Source organism: Wolffia australiana, chromosome 4 (genome assembly GCF_029677425.1).
Source record: "Wolffia australiana isolate 7733 chromosome 4, ASM2967742v1".
Classification (NCBI taxonomy): domain Eukaryota; kingdom Viridiplantae; phylum Streptophyta; class Magnoliopsida; order Alismatales; family Araceae; genus Wolffia; species Wolffia australiana.
Genome location: NC_135838.1, coordinates 5,538,389 through 5,563,438, shown reverse-complemented (window position 1 = coordinate 5,563,438; position 25,050 = coordinate 5,538,389). Strand labels below are relative to the sequence as shown.

Here is a 25,050-nt window from a genome sequence, read left to right as displayed (position 1 = left end):
GTTCATTTTGTCATCTCATGTTATGTTGAGTCGTGTCGTTGAACACGAACCAGATCAATTGTATTGTTTTGTATTGAAGTGGGGAGGGTCCTATGCATAAGAATCCCCCCTAAGGGCACCCTTGCCCTTAGTAAGGACCATCGTGCCCCTATAAAAAGGGGCACGATGGTGACCTAAATTTTTGGACAAGTTTTTTTTTCAAGTGGAAGATTGTTCTATCGACTGATCTCACAGGTGAAGAAGAAGGAGATAAGGGAAGAGAGGGACAAGGAAGAAAAGAGAAAGGAGTCGTGAAGAAGAGGGAGGCAGGATGCTGCCAAGCTCCTCCACGTCCTGTCAAAATATCCTCCGCCAGCACAAACACGTGCAGAAACCCAGCTGCCATTGATTCTTCACATTGTGCGGATGCCTCATCTGGTGGGCGACCACTGCGGTTCTGGTGCAATTTTGGCCATTTCGGTCACGTGGATTGTGTTCGGGCAGCCTCTTATGCCCCTGGTGGCTTGACTGGATGATCATGTGGAACCATCGTCGACACCCGTTACTTCTCGCTCACCAGTTCATAGTCAACATATGACCGCGCTACCTCACGGGGGGGACAAAGGGTCATCACGAACCACCTGATCCGCTGCATAGCTTGCCGCTTTTCATGGGACTGCCGCTGGTGAGCTGATTTGCTCGCTAGCCTTCCTCACACGCGGTCGGAGCACTGCCCACGGACGTTGATTAGCATCGCCATAGGACCAACAAATCCGCTTGCTCGCTTGTCTCACGAGCAGACTACACGCTTCCCGTGGACTTTATCAAGAGCTGCCTCCGCATTGGCCAACCAATGCGTGACCTCGCGAGCGTGCTGCATGCGTCACATCATGGCTGATATTTTTGCACTACGTGCCACCTAGTCATCGTGGCCATTGCTTGCGCCTAATCATCATCCCGTTACGCGCGCGCGGGCAGGATCGGTCATGTGCCACTTTGAGTTGTAGTGATTGCGACTCCGCCGGGCTGTCGCGACGCCTCGTCACTGTCGGCCAATACTGGCTCATACACGCCTTCGTGCCGCTGACACTGCTCGCATCCGCTGTTAGATCCTGTCGGCGTCTATCCTTCTTAAGGTCGCGCTCGTCAGGCTTTGGCCAATCGCTTGAGCCGATTCACCATCGCGCGTTGTTCCTCCTTGACCTCGCCTTTGATCTCTGCCGCCCTGCTCCAGTGCTGCCCCCATCGCCTCCTGTCGAGCCAATTTTTTTAGTTTTCGTTGTAAAATTAATTTGCCTACGATCAAATAAAGTTTGATAAAATGTAAAGCTTTCTCAAATATATAGTGGAGTAAAGTCGTCTAGACAGGGACTGGTTTTAGAGAGATGTTCAATATTTGAGTTACTAGGTAATAAGCAGAATAATGATAGTAAAACCACTAATGAGATAGTGGGTGCAGTGCAGATCAATATATAGTAAGAGATAGGGTATTTATTTATACTTTGAGATATCAATAATGATAAAGAAATATGAGATGCCTCAAGACTTTTGAGAAGTATTAGGTATATTGATGAGGTAAGTATGGACTTTAACTAAGATATAATAATGTCTATGAATGAAGCAAAATGTTACTTACTCGACTACTAGCATGTTCTATGGGAATATGAGTATAATTTAAAGATAGTGGGTTTAATAATTGATATGAGGGAGAGAAGCTATAGGAATAAGAGATAAGAAGAAGGTTTGGGGAAGTAGAGATATCAGTATGAGTTTTGATGGATGAATATGATGATATGTATATATTTATTTATATTTTTATGTAATTTATCTATTTTTAGGGTTGATTGTTAAAGATAAGAGTTAGTTTAGTTGAACACCCAAGAGGTGTTTGACCAAATTCTTGAAGGTAGGTCGGATTTTGGAAGCTATTTAAATTTATGTATTTTTTGTATTTAGATTTATGTATATATGATTTTTTAGAAGAAAACCGTGTAAAAAATGGATTACATTGTCGAACATCCGGTGTTAGACCTTGTTGGCGCCGATCCTTCTTAAGGTTGCGCGCATCAGGCTTCGGTCAATCGCTTGAGCCGATTTGCCGTTGCGTGCCATTCCTCCTTGACCTTGCCTTCGATCTCTGCCACCTCGCTCTAGCGCCACCCCCATTGTCGCCTGTCCAGCCAATTCATGCCTGCTTCTGGCACGCATACACCGCACTTGCCCGCACTAGCCCGTGCATTGACGAAGAGGTAGACGACGAACATCACCACCAATGAGGTACATCATTCCCCTTGCTCGTCAGTTATATTATGTCTTTTAGTATATTTTTTGTCTGCACTCCACCGTGCTCGGGTTAGTTTAGGTGAGAGATTATTCGTTGAAAACTACGAGTTGAGTGATTTCCCATGAACGGGTTGATATCGTTCGTTACATGTGAATGCAACGGATTTATTCTGCTTGACGCCGTAGTCACCGTCACCTCTCAGATGAGGGTAAGAAGGTCACCGTCACCATCACCGGTCATCCACCCCAGAGCTCGGAGCTAGGCGAATCCCACGAGTCAGGGCATGCACGTACATCTTACCTAGGACAATGCATCATGTAATTACATTTCGTTAGGGAGTTATCCGTCGGACGATGTAATTGACAACGTCCAGCATTATCTAGGTATCCAAGCATCGCCTCCGTACTGACCAGACGACGTCCAACATCAGGATACTTAAGAAGGGCATCGAAGTACCCAAATATAATAACACTCTCTACCCTCACTCATATGATAAGTATGGCTGATCTTGTAGCCATTAGTGTGGATACACTAATGATAGTAGTGGTTGGTCATTAGGGGAAAGTGTTAGCTGAATTGATCAGTACGAATCCCTAAATGGTATTATACCAAACTATCAATTATATCAATTCATATCACGATTGTACACGTGGTTCTTAGACTTGAGACACCAAAGACATCTTGTGGATCAATGGTTGTACTTTGACTATGACTTTTAAGTTTCTAATCATGAGATTCTAAATAGTCTTAGTTTGGATGCATTAGGAAGTTCACAAAGACAATTGAGTGGTCAAGATGGGATCCTCCACCCTCGGTATAACAGGTGACCTTTGAAGGAAGATGATGCGATGAAGTCCTTGGCCAAGGAAGTGAAGTATCAATAGGCTCCCGAAGCCAATTGTTAGGCTGAAGACGGATGATGTGAGCTTGATGATTGCCGGTTGTGCATGCACCTTTGATGCATCAAACTAGGGATGTACCGATAGAAATCCTAGCTTTTAGAGTGAATCCCCTATCTACTGCTAACATAAGCCTGGTGGTGGAGACGAGTTCAAGAGGCATTGAAAGAAAGAATGAATGCGTAAACAAGGGGATGTACGAGCGTACCAGATTGGTTGTTACCTGGTTTTCCGTATTAGTGATAATGGGAGCCGGCAAGTGATTTGTTGGTAATGCAGACGACGTCAAGCAATAGTGCGGGTGGCACAATCAGAGCAGGTGGTGATGGTGCGGACAACGGCACAAGAGCAGTTGCAAGGCATGGAAACCAGCCATGGTATGGCCAACAACTTGTGCGATCGCCGAATGCCTGCTAAGATGATGGCAGCGATACGCGGATGCACAATCAGCACGGGGGTGCATTGGTGGTTGGGGGGGGGCGTTGGAAGGGCATAGACATGCTGGTGGTGCATGGCTGTGCTCGCATCACACGGGGACGGATGGGTGTGCGAGTGTGCGGCACAATAGCAAGTGGGAAGGGGCAAAGACGGTAGCGACCATCGGCCTTTGGCATTCAACAACAATAACGACAGTACATGCGGCGAGACAGAGGCATCTACATTGGCAACGGTGTTGTTGGCAGCGGCAGCAGCAACGATGGCATGGTGGCATGCGACGTAGTAGCAACGATAGTTGTGGTGGCATGGTGCCATGCGGTGGAGGCCATCCCCAGCGGCGTTAGCAAAGAGTGGCGACAACGGCAATAGTAGCGAAGAGCAGCGGCAACGGTGACGGCGACAGTAGCAGAGAGTGGTGACAATAGTAAAGAGTGGCGACAGCGGGGTTGACACTAGGATTTCCAAGGGGAGGCCCAAATTTGTAGTGGCAATTTTGTAAATATTGACAAAAAGGTAAAGTAACAATAAAAATAAGATAAAAAACATATTTTTCCTTTTTTTTTTTGAATCTTTAGTAACTCAATGAGGGGTCCCCCCCTTACATAGGAGGTGAATATGGGCCTCCGCCTTAGAAAGAAAGGAGAAACGCCTAGATGTTAGGTCCTATGGGCCTCTCTAGAAAGGAGAGGCCTACATATATGTCCACACACAAACAAACACATGGGCCAACATATAGAGGCCCAAACATACAAACACGTAGGCCCACGTACATGGCCTTCAAAACTAAAAAGAACCCATAAAAGCACAAACGACAATAACATTAACCTTAATCGGGCCGTTGGCATTGAACTTACCGCCAGCGCCCGACTTTTTTGATCGTTCAACGCCGCCTGTGTCAGCAGCCACATTTATTGCACCTTCCACACCAGCGGCGCCCGCCATTTTTTACCAGTCCGACTCATCATTGCCGTTAGATCTTCCGGAGGACCACGGGATTGATGGCCACGACGTATCCACGTCATTCCGTCCACACCGAACCGCCACTGATGCAGACACGTCGACTGAGTCAATCCGAGTCGACGTTGTCGACTCGGATGACTCAGCACACGACGACTCAGCGGGTACCGACCGAGTCACTCTGATCGACTCGGCCTCTCCCGCCCGAGTCGATCGGGTCGCGAACAACCCAGTCGACCCGGTCGACTCGGCGAATCACACACGAGTCGATCAGGTCGACTCGGTCAAGCCAGACCGAGTCGACCCGGTCGACTTGGTCAATACTGACAGAGTTGACTCGCTCAATATTGACCAATGTTATCTAGTTGACTCAGTCAATATTGGTTGAGTCAACCTGGTGGACCTGTTGACCCGACCCATTGGTCAACATAGACCACATTGACCAATTTGCCTCGGTCAACTCCATGGGTACTGCACACTTGGTGAGCGTTGACCGAGTCGACTCGGTCAACCTGGCTCAAGTCAACCATGCCGACTCGGACATCTCGGGTCATGAGGAGTTGGTAGCCCTTGATACCTGGGTCAATGTTGACCATGTTGACTCCATGGCCAATGTTGACCAAATAGACCACATGGTCAACTCGATTGCAGAATTGACCTCTACGCCTCCCCTTGATGGCGCGGTCAAACCCGCACTGATTGATCATTTGGTCACTCTGATGCACCCCGACTTGATCGAGTCTACTCGAGTCACCCCTTGTGACTTGGTCAACCTTGACCAAGTCAACAAGAATGACTCCACTAACTCGCTCCAAGCCGAATTGGTTGCCTCGGTCGCCACTGATTTAGATGCATGGACGGACGTTGTCATGACTGATTTGCATCACCCGGACACGGGAGCCCATGCCCACCCCACCCCGGCCATCGAGGACCCCCCTCAAGCCGGCCACAGTAGCGTCTAACGGCACGGTATCACTCCCGAAGATGACTTGGGCAGCGAGAGTGGCGGGCGTCACCCATGAACCATCCACTACTTCACTCCCCAAACCTACCCTTCCCCCTATCTACGACGACACGCTCCCAACTAGGGGCTTCATTGACTCTGAGGGTGTACGCTTAGTTACCTTCTCCAAGGAGGAGGTAACACGAATGGTAGCAGCATTCGCCCATACACTAATCGGGCGGTTTGCTACGAAGCGACCGCTCATAGATGACATCACGAGAGTCTATGCAGCACCAGGGAATTTCCTTGGACCGGTGGTCATTGGAGCAAGGAATCACAGGAGCGTATTTATTTGATTCGAGCTTGAGGATGACTTCCGACGGGCATGGAGTCGCACCACATGGACAATCAATGACTCCACGATGCATACATACCGCTGGACAGCCGAGCAGATAGGGAGCTCACGCGACCATTTTCCCCACTCCGTCCCGGTGTGGATAGGATTTCCTGGCATACGACCGCATTTATTCACACCTACGGCTTTGGAATCTCTTGCTAGCGTGGTCAGCGCTTTCATACGAGCGGACAAAGATGTCCAACTTTTTAGCCGTCCCAGATACGCTCGAGTATGTGTTGAGGTGGACCTACTCGCCCCCTTACATCGCATGATACTTATTCAAAATGGCGATGAGGCGATCCGTTAGACCGTGGTGTATGAAAACCTCCCGAGGTTTTGTAAACACTACACCGTACTAGGTCATACCAATCACACATGTCGCCAAAAGGCGACGCAAACTCCTACCACTAAGGAGGAATACCTCCCACCCTTGGCTTATGATGACTACATCGCCGCTACTATCTCCGTCACCCAAGGGCGACGACCTGTCGAAAAACCGTCACTCGGTTCGCGCCCTATGGTTACATCGGTGCAACTCACCGTTGTATCATCTTCTCTCCCACGAGCCAACAAGGCAGCTAAGCCTCCAACGGCTAAGCCTGCCCCCTCTACTTCCCAGTGGGTGAGGAAGGGTGTTGAGAAGCGCCCCAAAACCCTACCACGGATTAGAGATGCCTCCTCCCGTAAGGGCAAGGAGGTCAGTGTCGACCCACTGACCTCGAATACTTTTGCCCTACTAGCGGTACCTGAGGTTCCCGAGGATAGCATCCCCATTACGGACACACGTCCCATTAGGTCCATATCTCTCCCCACCCGATCTACCGCCTCTCCTCGACCACCTACTCCGCTTCCCACGTCCTCTCTTATTGTATCGTCCCATGCTTCTCCTATCGCCCCACCCCACCATTTACCTTCCCCGCCCCTCTCCCCCTCCTCGCATCACTCACCCGCTGCCCTTCCCCGACCCTCTCCACCCGCCCCATTGCCCCATGCTCCACCTCCCCGAGATTCACTTCCTTCTCCACTTTCTTCTCCACCATCATGCGATCCACCTCCCCTCATCCCCTTGCACCCCCACCCAGCTTCCACACCTGGCCCCATCCCCTCATATCCTTCCCCTGCCTCTACACCCGGCCTCCACCCATCACATATACCTTCTGACCAAATGGAAAGCTTGACAAACTGTCAAGCCACTTTCACTAGTTCGGAGGACATGGGCGACGGTACTAGTGGTCGGGATTCCACAGAAGAGGAGGACGATGTCTCCTTCTCGGAGGACTCTGATATGGATACCTCTCCTTTTTTGAGACACCGTTCGGAGGCACCACCTCCACCTTCACGCCGTACATACAACACCCGATCTCGGGTGCGTCACGCGAGTCGATAGATCTATGATTCCAACTCTCATTTGGAATTGTAGAGGGATCGGTAACCCTCTCACCCAAACACATCTCCTATCCCTTATTACTAGGCACAGATTAGGCATAGTGGGGCTCCTCGAACCGATGATCACATCGGACCAGTCCCACTCCATTGCGAGGAAACTCGGGATGGACCATGTTTACTGCCATCCCTCGAATAAGCTATGGCTTCTTTGGAAGCGAGAATATTCGATCGCATTATTGGTCGAAGGGACACGGTACGTCACCTTTGATGTACCACACTCCCCAAAGCCCTACATACTTACTATCGTGTATGTCTTGCATAGACCCACCGAGCAGGAGGCCCTCTGGGTGGAACTCGCCCAACACATTCACTCCCACTCGCAGCTAGTTGATCTACCTTGGCTTATAGCCGGAGATTTCAACTGCATACGGGACAGCAGCGAGCGCCAAGGGGGCCGCCCACCTCGGCTACGCTCTATGCACGCCTTCAATGACTTTATCCACGCGACTTCATTAGTGGAACAACCGACCATAGGGGAGAAGTGGACTTGGTGCAATGAATGTCAAGCGGACGCGTGTATATACGAACGGCTTGATCGCTGTTTTACTAATAATACTCCATTGATGCATTGCACCCTCACAGTAGAGAACCTTCCGAGACTTTACTCGGATCATACACCGATCCTCCTTCTCCCGGAATCGAGTCATCGGGTCCGACGTCCCCCCTTTTGCTTCCAAAACATGTGGTTAGAACATGGTGATTTTCATAGCTATGTACATAGCCATTGGCATGGATCGATTTCTACATCCCCTATGGAGAACTTCAGTTATCGCCTGAGGAACCTCAAGCTCCACCTCAAATGGTGGAACCGTCACGTCTTTGGCGACGTCCATTCACCGGTCGAAAAACTTAAGAAGAAATTAGCTGATGTCGACTGCCACCTACAGGAGTGCTGGACAGATGACATGGGAGAGCGCCAGCTACGTCTCAGAGAGCAGCTTGAGGATGCCATGCAACGACAGGAGATATTTTATCTCCAGAAATCGCGTATCCAATGGTTGCGAGAGGGTGATAGAAACACACGTTTCTTTCACACCTCGATCCGTCACAGAGCGCGCCCAAACTATACGACCCTATTGGAGACGTATAGTCAGGATCCTGACCAGCTGGCAGCCGTAGGAGTGGAGTACTATCACTCACTCCTCTCTTCACAGCCTACTGTTATGACCGAGGACCTTCTTTCCTCCATTCCTTCCTTGGTAACCAACCAAGACAATGCACTTTTACTAGCCCTTCTGACCCGAACGAAGATCAAAGAGGTAGTTTTTTCCTTGGGCCGTAACAAAGCCCCAGGACCGGATGAATTCATCGCAGAATTTTATACAGCATGCTAGGACATTGTAGGGACAGACTTGGTGCTAGCTATCAAGGAGGTGTTCAAGAGTAAAGTCGTCGCATGAAGTTGGAAATCCACTTTTTTAGCGCTCATTCCAAAAGTGGCAACTCCAACATCCTTTTGAGACTTTCGCCCCATCAGTCTTTGTAATGTATGCTATAAAGTCGCATCTAAGATCATTACAAATCGACTAGGATGCTTCCTTGATAGACTTATCTCGCCAGAGCAGTGTGGTTTTGTCAAGGGTCGACTGATCCATGACAGTATCACACTAGTGCACGAGCTAGCCCAGTCCATAGACACTCGTATCCGGGGCTCCAATGTCATCATCAAGCTTGATATGGAGAAGGCCTTTGATCGAGTTGAGTGGAATTTCCTCCTCAAAGTGTTACGGCGCTTCGGATTCACGGAGGCGTTCATTGCACTTGTCGATGCTTGCATTAGGGAGAATCACTTCTCCCTCTTGATGGATGGAAATTCCACTGGCTTTTTCACGGCTACGAGGGGGCTCAGGCAGGGTGATCCTATTTCACCTACCCTCATTATATTGATGGAGGAGGTCTTCAGCCGATTGCTCACGCAGGCGATCAACCAAGGCCTCATCCAGCCGTACTTTACGAAGAGGGGTTGCCCGATTCTCTCGCACTCACTATTTGTTGATGATGCCATCTTGTTCCTCAATGGATCTAAAAAATCCATTAAGGAATTTATGAGCGTCCTTACCACGTACGAGCATGCTTCGGGCCGGCTCGTTAATGCCTCGAAGAGTAGCTTTATAGTGGGACCCTCCACCACTATAAGACGCACTGAGATACTCCAGCACTATACACGATTCTCACGAGGATGCCTTCCGTTCGATTATCTTGGATGCCCTATCTTTCTTGGCCCCGCTCGTCATCACTATTTAGATGCCGTGTTGGGTAAGCTTAGAAAGAAGCTAGAGGGATGGAAACTTTGTTTCCTCTCCCCAAGAGGCCGTATCCAACTTATTCGGCATGTCCTCATGAGTATCCCGTTACATACCCTTGCGGTCCATTCACTATCTCTTACCGTTCTCCACTCTGTAGAATGCATATGTGCGCGTTTTCTATGGTCTTGTCACCTCGAGGGAGAGATGCGCCATCACTGGGTTTCTTGGGAGAAAGCATGTCGGCTGATGGAAGAAGGAGGTCTAGGGATCAGACGACTTTCGGACGTCCAGGATACGCTTCAAAAGAAGCTTGTATGGCGTATGCGTACCACATCCTCCCCATTGGGGAATTTTATCCACGCCAAATATGGCGAATGGGCACGTCGCGAGATAGATATTCAGGGATCTAGGAGGTGGCGGGAGTGGCAGCGCCATTGGCTTGAGATGGCTCAAGTCACACGCTGGCATATAGGCCGAGGTGTCATTAGTGCGTGGTATGATACCTGGCATGCTGATGAGCCCCTCGCTTGCCACCCCCAGTTCGTTCCACACCGAGTGAGACTCACGGTGACTCAATTGCTCAGAGGCAATACTTCACACCTCTGGGAGCAACACGGTCTCCCCCTGGATACACTTCTTGAGGTCCAGACTACACCACTGGACTCGAGTTCTGACTCTGCTATCTGGACACTCGCATTTGATGGAGCCTACACGTGCCGCTCATCTTGGGAACACTTATGCCCAAAATCCCCTATACAGCATTGGGGTCGTCGTATCTGGCATCTGGCCATCCTTACGCGAGTCTCCTTTTTCCTTTGGCGATTATTACATCGAGGGCTCCCAACTGACGATCGAGTGATCCGTATAAGGCACTCGCTACCTTCCCGCTGCCATCGCTGTCCTTCACTTCCCCACACAGAGACCATGGATCACCTTTTCTTTTATAGTGAGGTAGCATTGGCATGCTGGCACCCAATCACAGATCATTGGCGTCTAATGACCCCATTTGAGTGTTTTGGCAAGCTCTTTCTCATACCAATACACTCTAAACGGCGCCCCATCCTATACATCACCATAGCTTATCTACTATGGGAGATATGGAAAGGGCGAAACTCTTGTCATTTTGCAGGTACACCCATGCGCGCTGTGGATATCCTACGTTGGGTCAAGTTATGGCTACGCCGTATTCACTACCTCATCCCCCCCCCGAGACGGCAGCTCAGCATTCACCTGCGAGTTCCTTGGATCCTTAGGGATACCCATGACCCATGCCCCTATCCACATTCAGTACAGGATTATTTATTGGCTCCCACCGCCAGTTGACATCCTCAAATTGAATGTGGATGGTGCGGCCAAAGGGAACCCGGGACCAGCTGGGGGAGGCGGTATCCTTCGGAATCATACAAGGAGTATACTCTTCACTTTCTCTTCTTTTTATGGAGTACAGACTAATACAGTAGCCGAGGCTACGGTGATACGTGATGGTCTACTCCTCTGTGAGGAGCGGAACCTTCACAATATCGTCGTAGAGTCGAACTCACAGGTATTAGTTGATATGCTTCGTACAAGTACATGCTCCCAGTGGCGCCTCCACCGCATATGGCAGGATATTATGTGGTGTCGTCATCGAATCAAGTGCTTTCGCCACCAGCTACGAGAGGGCAACCAGACCGCTGACGCCCTCGCCAATCACGCGGTACACGCACGAACCCCCTCCTCCGTCTTTCTCTCTTGGCAGGCGCTTCCTTCTACAACTAGGGGATGTTATCGAGTCGATCGTCTCGGCCTACCGACCCTCCGTACCCGGCGAACCCACGCGACGACAGGCCCGCGGGATTGGAGAATCGCGTGGAACGGTGGAGTTTGAGGAACAGATGTACGTGCCCTGACTAGCGCCCCCCACGCACTTCAGCCCCCGCTTGATGACATGAAGGCAAGGATTTCTCCCGACCTACACCGATACCGCCGGGTGGCTCTGGAGGGACGATGACGACCACACTTCCCAGAGCGCCTGCAAGGTATCAGTTATGTATTTTTTCTTTTTCTAAACTATGGGCGTGGACGAGTGGGATCTGAGTGTAATTGGGATATATATACTCGCTCCACGCCTAAAAACATTGAAAAACACTTCACTTAATAAATAAAACCCTCCTGGGTGGCGTCCAGGACACGGATGGATCGGTCTACGGGCACAACCCTAGGGTTGGCCGTACCCGGCACCGTGTTTTTGCCAAAAATAAAAAAAAAGAAAAAATAAAAAAAAACTATGGGGGCCCATTCACTAGGCTGAATATTTGAAGGCTAGGTCTCTCCTTTAGGCTGAATATTCACTAGAGCTAGCTAAGACTGGTCTTTGGTGATAGATGGTCATCATCATTTTCCACTAAAGAGCACCCACAACCTATCATCGGTGTCACACTAATGGTTACTAAACAGGTCATACTCATCATATGAGTAAGGCTACATAGTGTTATTACGATATCACACAAGCTGTTTATTTAGCCATGAGTGCTCAGTGGCCAAATGTCGCTCCACCACTCTAAGAAAGTAGGGTTTTAATAACTTGACAGAGGGTAAGGCCCATTCAGCATATGGCATACCCCTAGGCTGCTGCTCTGCTCTAGATGTCATTGTTGCAGGCCACTGGCCATGGCTGGTTTATATTGGAGGCTTCTAGACATGGCTATTTTAATTGTGTATGTTTTGGTCCATGACTGCTTTAGAGTTGTGAATGCATCGTAGCTTGTAGTAAATCATCCATCTGCTATGGAACCTCCAAAAAATATGAATCTATATACTTCTTCACATTGGTGCCCCTATTCCTATAGAATAAAGTTTTGTGACATGAAGATCCTTTCTAATATGACAACACAAGGTATGCTGCCTGAAAATGAGATTGTAGAGGACTATCCATAAATATGCTCAACAACCAAACTAAGAAGACCATATCTGGAATTGCACAATTCAAGTAGATGAATTTCACAATCAAACTCTGGTATTGCCCTTTGTCCACTCGCACTTCGTATTCACAAAGTTCTAGTTTTTTATTTTGATCATTTGGGATAGGACTAGGTTTACATCCACTCATCATCATTTTTTGGAGGAAATCAATAATATATTTGTGTTGTGAGTTGAATATACATTGGGAACAATAGGCCACTTTGATACCCATGAGATATCCAAGTCTTCCAAATGACTTAATTTCAAATGCCTCAACCAGCTCAGTATTAACAACTGGTTATCAACATCATTGTCACCTTTATTAGTAATGTCATCAACTTACACTAATGGAATTCAAATATTACTAAAAGCAGAATACTTACAAAGAATGAGTATGATCATTGTTACTTTGAAGGATAACCATGTTCTTCATGCATCATGAAAAATTCCCAAACCATGCTTGCGGATAATCTTTCATGCATCGTAAAAAGCCTTTTTTAATTTAAAATTATTCTGTCCTGATTCATTTTCATAATATCAATGGGGTAAAATTCCATATAAAATCTTCATTTAGCTCACCATGGAGAATGCAGTTCTTCACATCACACTACAACAATGACCAACCCATGCTTCCTGATACAGAAAGGAGAATCTGCACCGTGTTAAGATCTAAAACAGGTGCAAGGGTCTCTCTGTAGTTAATCCCAATGGGTGGGGTGTAGCCTTTGGGTACTCCATAGTTAATCACTGTGTTAAGTTCTACAACGGGCTTTGTATCGCTTCAAACTCTCGTCGACTTTATAATTCACTGTGAACACTCACCTTCACCCCACTAGGCATTTACGAGGTGGCACTAGGACAATCTTGCACATTTTATTCTTGATTAATGCCTGCATCTCAGTGTCCATTGCATAATTCCAATTCACATCATATTGGGTCTTGTGTATGGAAATTTAATTGAGTGCTGCAATGCAATATTGATAATTTGGTTCAAACGACAATACCCCACTACATTGGAGAGTGGATATCTCACTCATTAGGTATAACTTCTCACACCTTTTCTCAAATAAATAGGCCATCCATTATCCAATACTATCATCTTCTTAAACTATTCTTGGTTTGACCTTGTCTTCATCTACCTCTTCCATGGTGTTTTCAACTTCTTGTATTGTTTCTTCTTAATCAAGGACAATTGAAAGAGCTTGTGGTGGCTGATCACCTGTAGATGACTCTCAATTCTCTTGCTGAGAGCTTGGGCCTCTTTCCAATGGGCTATTATAGTGTAGAGGCTGTCATAAAACTTCCTGAAATCATGGTGCCCCAAACATATTCCTCTGGATGTCTCCTTTGAGTAATGTCTTAAAGAAGCTTTCATTCTCATGAAATGTCACATCTGCAGATACAAATAATGTCCTTGATTCCGGATGATAGCATTTGTAACCTTTTTAGGCATGTGAATAACCTAAGTAAATATAATTCACATATCTGGGACTGAACGTATCTTCTGGATTGTGAACATGTACAAAAGATAGGCATCAACCGATTTAAGGGTAATCTTCCATTGATTATGAGGATATAACTTATTCATTAGTTCCACAGGATTCTCATAGCCTAGTGATCTTGATGGCAACCTGTTGATACTATGTACATATTATAGCTTCTCCACATAATCTTTTAGTCACACCATAATTAGTGAGTAGTGATTGCGACCATTTGATTCCTCACCATGTGAAACAAAAATTGAACCATTGTGGCAACACCTGATTTTCACTATAATTAATATACCCAAGGTAACCATGTGCAATCATTACCAAACCCAATGAACCACCTCGAGCTTGTCAATGTTGTGGTAGAAGATGTTCCCCACACGTCACACAAACTAAGAGCAAATGACACTACACATCATTGACTCCTCCCACTAAAGGATGTATGTTTATCCATAGAAAATTGACATGTATCATCATAACGATTAGACATTCTCACATCTTTAAATAACACAAGAAATATATCTTTCAAAAATTTCAAATGATGGGTGCTGAGATGACAATGCATTAAGTTGATTTGCCCCACTCATCTGCCCTATTTTGGCTCTTGTGCCACATAACAAGATGTCTGCCCACCTCCAGCTATGTTTCTTGCATACACTAGCCCATTCTTCAGTTTGAGTGATCAAGTCCTCTGGTTATTTGCCTTATCATAAAAACACTATTAAGTGTCACAAATAATTTGCATATTTTACAAATCTTTGTGGCGGTATAAGTTGAGCCATAATACCAAAAACAGGCAGGACATGTTTAATGAGACCCAGACCTACAATTTTTTCATCTCCAATACCTGTGATTTGTAGGACCCCCCCCTGAAATAAACACCCCTCTTTAACCTTTATAAGGATTATAATTTCAAAAGTGCAATAGGGGGTCATATGATCTATTGCACCAGCATCAATGATCCAATCAGATGAAATATGATCAGGATAGATGGGCAGCTTACAGCATTGGGCCATGGACGTAGAGCTTATCATATTCTCGAACTTCTCAACTTCTTCCTTGAGAATAACACAGTCTGAAATAGTAATCTTAGGAGCAGTTTTGATTGTGTACTGTCCTCGTGTTTCTCCATCGCTAGATCCACTTTCTTTAGTGCCATTCACATAGGCTTGTGCAGGCTTGGGAGGTCGTTGATGCAGATTCCAACAAGTATATTTGGTATGGTTCTTCTTACAGTACGAAGAATGTCACTTATACTTGTGCCCTTTGATTTGGAGCTTCTTTTCATTTTTTCCTCCATTTTTTTCAAGTTGTGCACTCATATTCATCTGATGGATGTCAATGCAGTTTCCTTTTAGCCATGGATTATGCTCCTGCATTTTCCTGCATTCACATAGGGCATGTGGTTGTCTTCATCTATTAAAAGTTGAACTGCCTCCTCCATATCTGGAACATGCGCTCGGTTGATACATTGACTTTTGAGTTCCACATGTTCCTTATTAAGTCCCAGAAGGAACCATAAAATATGATCTTGTCGATTATATTTCCATTATTTTGGATTCTGATTAGTCTTAGATGATCAATGTTCACCGTAGAGCTTGAAGCTCATAAGAAAACTTAGTAACTGACATGTTTCCTAGTACTTGTGTGGTTGCTCTGGTCACAAACACAAAAATTCTCAAGGCATGACTTTTACTTCACATTGCTTCTTTGTAGATGGATCCAAATTCTCTTGGATGTTTTCAAATATGTGTTTTCTGAACCAGACTCCCACCATGCAGCCCAGTAACCATGTACGCTTACTAGCTTCCTCCTAGGTTCTATATTTCAGACTATCTGGATCTTTTCTAGGACATGATCAAATACCACTTTTCTTTCCAGGATCAGTTCCACATACTGGCTCAAATGAAATAAATTGAAGCCATTAAATTTTACAACTTTGCAAATGATACAAACGATTACCTGGCTCATGACCTCCCTCTCTTCTCCCTCCACTTTTATACATGGTAGACTCATGATTTCTCTACTTTAAGACATTTGCTTTTACTTTTAGCTTCCAATGATCTTAACTCTTAGCTTCCCTCATAGTCAACCTTCTTCACTCTTGGTGGTTTTTGCTTCTAGCCCCACAGTTGCCAAGTCGGAGATATGCCAGTAAGATGCCCACCAGTATTTTTACACTGTTGTTTCTCCTCTATACTTCTTGGCAGTCAGCCAATGAATTGTTTAGATGGAACAAACAGTGTCATCATACCACATTGCATTGCACGGCTACTCCGAGAAGTTACAGATTAGTTCCAATGTACGGTCAGACAATAGAACATCAAGTCGCTCTGATACAATGTCAAAATCTAGTGGCGATCTTGTTAGCTTCTAGGGTTCAAGGAGAGAATGTGAAACAAATATTGGAAACACTACACTAATTAAAGTTTCCTCCAATACTTATGAGGTACAACAAAATAAATGAAAGAGAAAGAATAAGGGTGAGGAAATACAAAATAAATAAATGACGAAATAAAGAAAGGAAATTGGATTTCTTTCTTCCAACACTCCTGACCTAAGCAACAACAGGGGGAGCTAAAAATACCTGCACATATGTTTGCACCTATAAATTTCATTTTTCATTTTATTTTATGACATTTTAAGGTCATGAAAGTTTGAAACAGTTGTCACTTGGCAACAGTTTCACTCAATTTACAGAAATTTTGGTTGTAAAGAAATGGGCAAACTTGAATATTTGAATCAATGATCCTTGTTTTCTTCTCATATTCACATTTTCAAATTTTTGGGCCATAATTTGGTCAAATCTCAGTATACTTTCATAGTCAATTCTGAAGTGTAAGACAAGTCTATATCTGTGTAGAGCTACACATTTTTTATGTAAGAATATCAAAAAAATAGACTGAGTCAAGGTCTCAAATTTTCTAAAGTTATATTTTGTTAGATTTATGTAACAATGATGATACTCTACCGACTAGTAATCAAGGCACTTTTCTGTTCTAAAGTGTCTTGCTTAAGAAGGCAAGTAGTATTTTGTTACGTAGATTTGGTTGGAGAATGGAATTTTGGATTACGCTCACTTGGATAATAAATAGGACACATTTTAAATTTTATTTGTTTCCCATGAATGGTGAAGGGAATGCAGGGAATTTTTTTCTGTCTTAATAATCATCCTTAGTTCTGCTTTGGAAGTTCCTTAGACTCAATTCTTTCATACATTGATTTCACACTTTTCAATTGATTAACTCAGCATCATGCTCAAGTATGAGATCTATCGATTGATATATTGTAATTACGAAATCATCCTAGAATAATACCAAACATAACTATAGTAAAATTCTCACAGAACAATACATTCAAACATGTTATATAGCTAAATATATATTCTACTCTACATCTACAAGGGAAAAATTTGTTGGCTCAAAACGGAAAGCCAGACGAAATTTAAAACTATTGTTCTCATTGATGATTTATCTTTGTAAAATGTTCAAGTACGTTTTGTCATCATCATTAACGTACATTACTAGCACGTCCCAATTCATCCCCTCCCACTACCTTTGCCAGATGTTCCTCCAGCAAACAAACATTCCAGCGAGTACTATTTAATCATACTCCCCTTTGTGTTGAATAGGCAAGTCATTGGTCCCATCCTATTTTTCTTGTAACTTAAACCATACCTCATTGATTTGCTGGGTTTAGGAGTCTTCACGCAAAGAGATAATCAAGTCTAAAACCATTAAACAATTTCACTAGGAAAGATGGAAATCTTGACTCTTAATAGATTCTTCTGATAATATTATCCATTTTTTCTTGGACAAGTAACGCAGTGCCATTCCATCGGTGAGGACAAGACTCCAAGAGTGATAATATCGAAGATTTATTACATCAAGTTAAGGGAATGAAATAATATCTGGAGTCTATAGTCAGAAATACTAGTAGATACTGACACACACACCTCCGGGGAAACAAGGCAAGCGAAACAAGCAAAGAAAGACCCTTGGGGCTACAGACAGGCAAAGCAGTTTTCACCTGGGAAGGTCAGGTTCTCTCACAGTGGTACAGGGTACTGGTCAATGGAATCAAGCCAGGGGTTTCTAGTAGGGCGCCTAACCCTACGCATGGCCTTCCAAACAGCACTATTGCACTTAAACCCGGATCCGAAAGCCAGCTGCCAGACCCGGTCCCCGCTTCGGATCCGACCCTTAGCCTCTAGATAAGCAAGTTCATACCATATGCTGCTACTGGACGTGTTTCCAAAACGGTGAAGTGTCATGCGTGAAGCCTCCATGTTTTGGCCACTGAGTTCTAAATTCCTCTGCAGTTCGTCCAGAACTACCTTGCCTGCTGGATGAACACAGAAGTGGTCGAAGGCGAGCTTGTAATCCGGTATGTACGGCCTCGTCTTCGCGGCGCCGCCGCCAAAGAGCTGACGCCAGACGAGCGCGCCAAAGAAGAGCAGCTGCTCTGAAAATGGTAGCACCAGGGGCCCCAATGTGGTTATGTTAGCTTCAAGTGCTCTTCCTCCCACTTCCAGCACGTCCCTGCTTATTGACAGCCCCTTGAACCTTTGCTCGTCCTCTTCCTGGTGCACACATCTGATTTACAGAGCAAATAGAAATACTCGTCAGAAGAAGTAACATGAAAATTAATAAGTACAGCTATGTGGGGAGAAATCCATTTTTTATATCATATAAACATACTATGTGTAAGATATTATCCAAATTTTATGTAGGTACTGGATATCTGTAGTACGATTGAGAATATGATAATCAGTTACAGAAAATTAAAAGAGGATAAATTTCCATTTGTTCATTTCAAAAGGGTTATGAACGACTGGTACCGGATATAAGATATTGATCAGTTATCCATACCAACCGTCAATGAAGAAACTGGATATCAGGCCTCATGCAGGATAAGGTTATAGAGAACAGTAAATAAAAAAGAGGTGAAATTTCCAATTTTTTACACCATATATAAAGGGTTAAATAAAACTTTAAATAAAATTTAATACAATTGGAGATACTAATCTGTATCAGATACCGAAACCTGCAGAAATGGAGTCCACTATCCAATAACGGTATTGGATAACAGTAGGTTCGGATACTAATAAGGGCATCTGATACTGTTATTGGATGTAGTAGATAACACGAAAGAGACAGTTAATATCGTTATCAATATCAGATCAACTAGAAGTGTAAGAGGCTTAACGGCAGAAGAGGTTCACCGGAAACTGCGCTCGTCGCTGCCCTTGTGGGTGCGCACGATGTGCTCGAGGCGGTACTTGGCCCAGCCGAAGTCGCGACGGCGGTTCGAGAGGAGCACGGCGGCGCCGCCCATGCGGAAGAAGCAATTGGGGATGAGCATGGACTTGTTCTTCCCAGTGTACCAATTAAATGTCATCATCTCTGTGCTCACCACAATGGCATAACTATTAGGATTAGCCTGCAACATGTCTCTAGCCAAGTCAAGTGCAATGACACCGGCACTGCAGCCCATTCCACCAAGGTTGTAACTTAGGATATTCCCTCTCATCTTGTAGTGATTAACGACCATGGCAGAGAGAGAGGGAGTGGGGTTGAAAAGACTGCAGTTGACCACGAGAATGCCGACGTCTTTGTAGCGTATACGTGTTTTCTCGAAGAGCTCGTCAAGGGCGCCGAAGATGACTTGGGAGGCCTCTGCACGGCCTTCTTTCATCGTGGCGCAGTTCTCTGCGGCCATTACGGCCTTTGGAATGTAGGTTTCGTCTCCTATGCCGGAGGACTTGAGAATACGTCTTTGGAAGGTTAAGCTTTCTTCGTCGAACTTGCCGGATTTCCTTGCCAGCTCGATGAACTCCTCCTTGGAGACCTGAGCGGACACGTCGAGAACGCGGTTGGTCAGGGAAATAATAATAGTAAATTTTCTGGATACTGACTAATAATAGAATTATGTTTTCTGGGCATGCACTAGAAGGAAGTGGCGAACCCATTAATGCTCTTGCCGACCATGCACGCTGCTACATGCACCATAAATCCATCCTTAAATGCCCACAGCCTCTCTCTCTCTCTCTCTCTCTCTCTCTCTCTCTCTAACTAAATATCTAGGGTCCGCTTTGAGAAGGCTTTGATGTTCTCCTAGTAATCCTGATTTGACGGTAAAATGTATACAACGACGTATCTTTGATGGTAAGATGAACCCGTCACTCTTAAAACACCCTTAGTCTCACAATCTACCCTCTCTCTCTCTCTCTCTCTTTCTGTTTTCTCTCTCTAGAACCCTCTTTACGAACACTTGTCTAGGACGTTTGGTATTCACGCAAGAATCCTGATTTGGAACACTTGTGTAGGATGCATGCTTGAATTATAATAGATGGTGAGATGAACCAATAAATCTTTAAACACCCTCCATCATCTCTTAATTTACCCCCAACACCCACAGACAAAAGAATCAGCTACAAATATTTGCTGCCCACTTGATAAAAAGTTAAAGAATGATATCATGGCATCATCCATAATCCTAAATCCACAAACAAGATCTCTCCCACAATCTTAGATGATGCCTATGAAACATGGCCCTTAATTCAAATATTCTCCAGAATCTCACATCTACCCCCCAAAGACCACCACTTATAAGAAAGAAATCAACCGTCGAACGAAACAATAAACTGATAATTTTCCCGGATTTTCTCTAATCAAAATCCAATCCCCCCAAACAAAACAAAGAATCCACACATCTATGAAAGAAATCACGAAGATTAGCCCAGAGAGACAAGGTTATTTTAGAAGATGAAACTGAGAAATCACCTTGAGCTCATCAGGGGGGCGGTAGCAAGCAAAGTCAAGGAGGTAGATCGGCTTCGGCCGAGAAAGGAAGTAAACAGAGACGGTGAAGACGAGGACGGCGAAGAAGGCAACCACAGTGGCGAGATCATAACTAGCCTCTTCCCAAACCTTCCGCCAAATCTCCTCTCTTCCGAGGCTTCCCACTTCAGCACTGAACACCAGCACAAGCACAGGAAACGTAGCCAAATACACAGCATGGTTGATCAAGTAGTGATACCCCAGCCTCACGTACTTGAGATTCACTGACTGCAAGAAATCCGGCAAACGTCTCCTTACTCTCACCGAGAACGTAGGCGATCCTGCCTCTACGCCTCTGTTCACAATCTCCGTCGTTAACATCTCTTGCTCGCCAGCCATATTCTCACAAGAACGAAGAACAAGAGAGAGAAGTGGAAGTTAAGGAGAGACGAAGGCCGGCGCGTTATAATGGCTTGCGGGAGGGAGGTGGTTGTGGAGTTAATGCCTTCAGCGAAGAAAAGATAGTGGGTTGTAGTTGGACGCACCATGAATTCCCATTGAATGACGCCAGATGGATGGTGACTGTATTGAAAGAGTCCAATGGCCTTTGTGCATCCCACCGTTCATCCCCTAGCAAGTAAGATCCAACCCCGAACCATTGAATCATGGTCTACAGTTTCTCTCCAACCCAAGACTATCATGGTCATAATTTATTCCACTCCCCAATCTGATTGGGCTAGTATTCATAAACATGTCTAGATGGATTTGAAATTAAGATAAATACACCATCTACATTAGTAGCGAGATTAATTTGAGTGATTTGTAGCTTTCTAATTCATGGCTCTATATTTGTGATGTTTGAGTCAACTCTTAGCTCCCCTCGTCTCTCCACCACCTGTCCTTGATATTCTATGACGATGAGTCGGTTTTAATCGAAGCCCTGCTTCAATCTCTTCCTGTTAGGGTTCTTCTTAACTTGGTCAGAGAAATCGTTGTTAGACTCTTTTGCACTACATCTCATTCATATTGTTTTCCGTTTTTAAGCTATTGTTGCCTAATAACAAAATTTTCAGTATCCCAACTCGCTTCCGGAATCGCTTAGCATTCTTGACTACCTCTAGATAAGTTTTTAAGTTGAAAACGTCTTCTGGCCATCGCTATCCATTTTTCATGCAAAAGTTTTTGTGGGTTTGAATCCTACTTACGAAAACTCTCAATTTTTCTGTTAAACGTCAAGCATTGAATGATTTTTGTACTGAACTATTTGTTCCCTTATTCTGTCTTGCAACATATTTGAAAAGAAAATAGCCCAATTTCATTATATCTTTGAAATTATTAAATATTCCGCGTAGATATTTATTAATTTGTCATCGGCTCCGTAGACTGCAGCGAATGGGAGTTAACTGAATAATGCGTTACCCACCGCCCTAGATGACCATTTAATGAGAAGAACATCGGATCAATCTCATTGACCAGAACTCTTCTAGTATTGAATAAGTTTCGGCAGAAGTTTGGTATAATTGGATATCCTCTTCAACTTACCACGACCGTTATTGGTTTGGAATTACTTATGTTTTTATTTTTACTGCAATTACTTTCATCTGATGTAAAAACATCAGAAATAAGGAATGTCGCTTGGAACTGCCGGCTTCAATTTCCTAAAGCTGATCATTCAACCACCATTTTAATTGTAAAAAGATATTTCAAGCTGCAAATGCTCATCTCCTTTACCCCTCAGTTTCCATGATGCAAGCACAACAGAATTTGGTTTTAAGTAGAGAGAGAGAGAGAGAGAGAGAGAGAGAGAGAGAGAGAGAGAGAGAGAGAGAGAGAGAGAGATAGTAAGAATGACCAGTAAGAATAATATCTGGATATTCTTCCGTCAACGCTATCCACAGAATTTGAACTATTCACATCAGTGGGTCTCCTATTTCTGGATATGCAAAGAAGAACATGAAGTTACTTACGATAGCATATCGCTTTGCAAAATAGGCACATAAACGACGTCGTGGATCACTGGCAAGATTGCTGGAAAAGAACGATGTTAATCATCTTTGGAACAAGCGCTTGTATCTCCACGATATTGATAAACAGGACGATAGATATATCCGGCGAGAGAGAAAGAGAGAAAGAGAGAGAGAGAGAGATACAGAGAGAGAAAGAGAGAGAGAGAGAGGGATACAGAGATACAGAGATAGAAAGAGAGAGAGAGAGAGAGAGAGAGAGATAGGGATACAGATACAGAGATAGAAAGAGAGAGAGAGAGATAGGGATACAGAGATACAGAGATAGAAAGAGAGAGAGAGAGATAGGGATACAGAGATACAGAGATAGAAAGAGAGAGAGAGAGAGATAGGGATACAGAGATACAGAGATAGAAAGAGAGAGAGAGAGAGAGATAGGGATACAGAGATACAGAGAGAGAAAGAGAGAGAGGGATACAGAGATACAGAGATAGAAAGAGAGAGAGGGATACAGAGATACAGAGATAGAAAGAGAGAGAGGAATACAGCCGGACAGAGAGATGGAAAGAGAGAGAGAGAGAGCCGGATAGAGAGATGGAAAGAGAGAGAGAAAGCCGGACAGACAGAGGTAGAAAGAGAAAGAGATACGAACAGACAGAGATAGAAAGAGAGAGAGAGAGAGAGTCGGACAGACAGAGATAGAAAGAGAAAGAGAGAGAGAGTCGGACAGACAGAGATAGAAAGAGAAAGAGAGAGCCGGACAGACAGAGATAGAAAGAGAGAGCCAGACAGAGATAGAAACAGAGAGATAGAGAGAGCCAGACAGACAGAGATAGAAAGAGGAGAGAGAGCCAGACAGAGATAGAAAGAGAGAGAGAGAGAGAGATGTACATAGAGACAGAGGGAGACAGGATAGATATATCGCCGAGAGAGAAAGAGAAAGAGAGACAGGATGATAGATGAAGCCAGAAAGAGGGAGAGAGACAGACAGACAATCTGACATACAGGCAGAGAGAGTGAAGCTCATGGTAGGGTAAGTATACGGGGTTAATGAATTCACGATATATGCTTCGAAGACACTCCCGGAAGACTCATCCAGTCCGAGTTTCACAGAACGAACCAGACGTACTTCTGTTCGTTGCCCTCGCTGTCAGCATTGAGGAATGGATGACGATTAGTTTAAAATGAATGTACCTTGCACTCGTTAAGAGATAGGCAATTACGGTTAAATCTAGTTAGGATGAACTAAAGATAGGACTAAATGTAGGTCAATTCAATCTAGATAGGTTAAAACCGGAGCCTAGGATTGTATCGAAATAGGATTCCTCATAAATCAGTATAACAATACTATGAATGCTAACCAAGGAGTAATGTTAAGAAGAGAGTTTACGATCAACTAAGGAAAGCTTTACTATTTGTCCCTTTTTTATCTCTAGATAAGTTAAACCTGGTGCCTAGGATTTAATCCATATAGGATTCCTCATACATCAGTATAACAATATTATAAATGCTAACCAATGAGTAATGTTAAGAAGATAGTTTACGATCAATTGAGGAAAGCTTTACTATTTGTCCCTTTCTTTCTCTCTGTCTCTCTCTGTATTCCTTTTGTCTCCTCTAGTTAAGCTTCAACGTAGATGGTCCCCCAGGGAAGTTTGCTAAATACCACAATCTGACAAAACATTGATAGCGATTCAAACTTGGGGATAATGTCAATGAGTTGAATTTTCATTTAATTTTAAAATATACTAATCAATTATATAAATTTACAATTAATATTCTACGAGTATCTCTTTATGTCTGTCCTATAAAGACAAGTTTCTGAGAAAGTAAACATGTTTTTAAGGCAATTTAAAATGGTAAATTTTTATATACTTTATTTCAAACAATTGTTAGATATGGAGGAGACTTGTGATATTTCGTAAGGATGAGCAAGATCACACATGAATGTAAATGAATGTGAAACATAACTCAATCCATTGCGTCTTCGACTAAGAGAACTGAACAATCTTAAAGGGAGTTCTTTTGGATCAACACATGATGAGTATCTGAAGTCTCTTTGAGTAATGTGGTGCCCAAGAGAAAAACCTTCCACTTTAAGAATGTAAACCAGAAAAATTAGACTGAAACCGCTTCTTCAACTTGACACACATAGAATGGGAAGGGCAAGACTGACTCTCAGTCTGGCTTGGTCTTGCTCCCTCCTCACACTCCAAAAATATATATAATCTCAAGAACATTTGCGACCATGGGTCGTTTCAAAAATGGAGTCTGTTTTTTACTTAGCA

The 25,050-nt window shown here is 44.4% G+C and overlaps 1 protein-coding gene across 1 annotated transcript; it reads right to left on the bottom strand.

Annotated features, from left to right (window-relative positions):
• Positions 1-17,857: 17,857 nt before the first annotated feature.
• KCS10 (3-ketoacyl-CoA synthase 10) lies at positions 17,858-21,244 on the bottom strand. Its single transcript, XM_078573447.1, has 3 exons — positions 20,802-21,244; positions 19,241-19,866; positions 17,858-18,611 (listed from the first exon to the last, which is right to left on the bottom strand). Exons 1-3 carry the CDS (start codon positions 21,195-21,197, stop codon positions 18,065-18,067), a joined length of 1,569 nt encoding a protein of 522 aa, XP_078429573.1. The 5' UTR covers positions 21,198-21,244; the 3' UTR covers positions 17,858-18,064.
• Positions 21,245-25,050: the final 3,806 nt, after the last annotated feature.

Excerpts from the sequence above, each read along its gene's own strand:
- KCS10 (XM_078573447.1), bottom strand. The coding sequence starts at position 21,197 with ATGGCTGGCGAGCAAGAGATGTTAACGACGGAGATTGTGAACAGAGGC. Across the intron at positions 19,867-20,801 it reads GCCCCCCTGATGAGCTCAAG|GTCTCCAAGGAGGAGTTCAT; the intron begins GTGATTTCTCAG and ends GTGTCCGCTCAG. Across the intron at positions 18,612-19,240 it reads AGCGACGAGCGCAGTTTCCG|ATGTGTGCACCAGGAAGAGG; the intron begins GTGAACCTCTTC and ends TCTGTAAATCAG.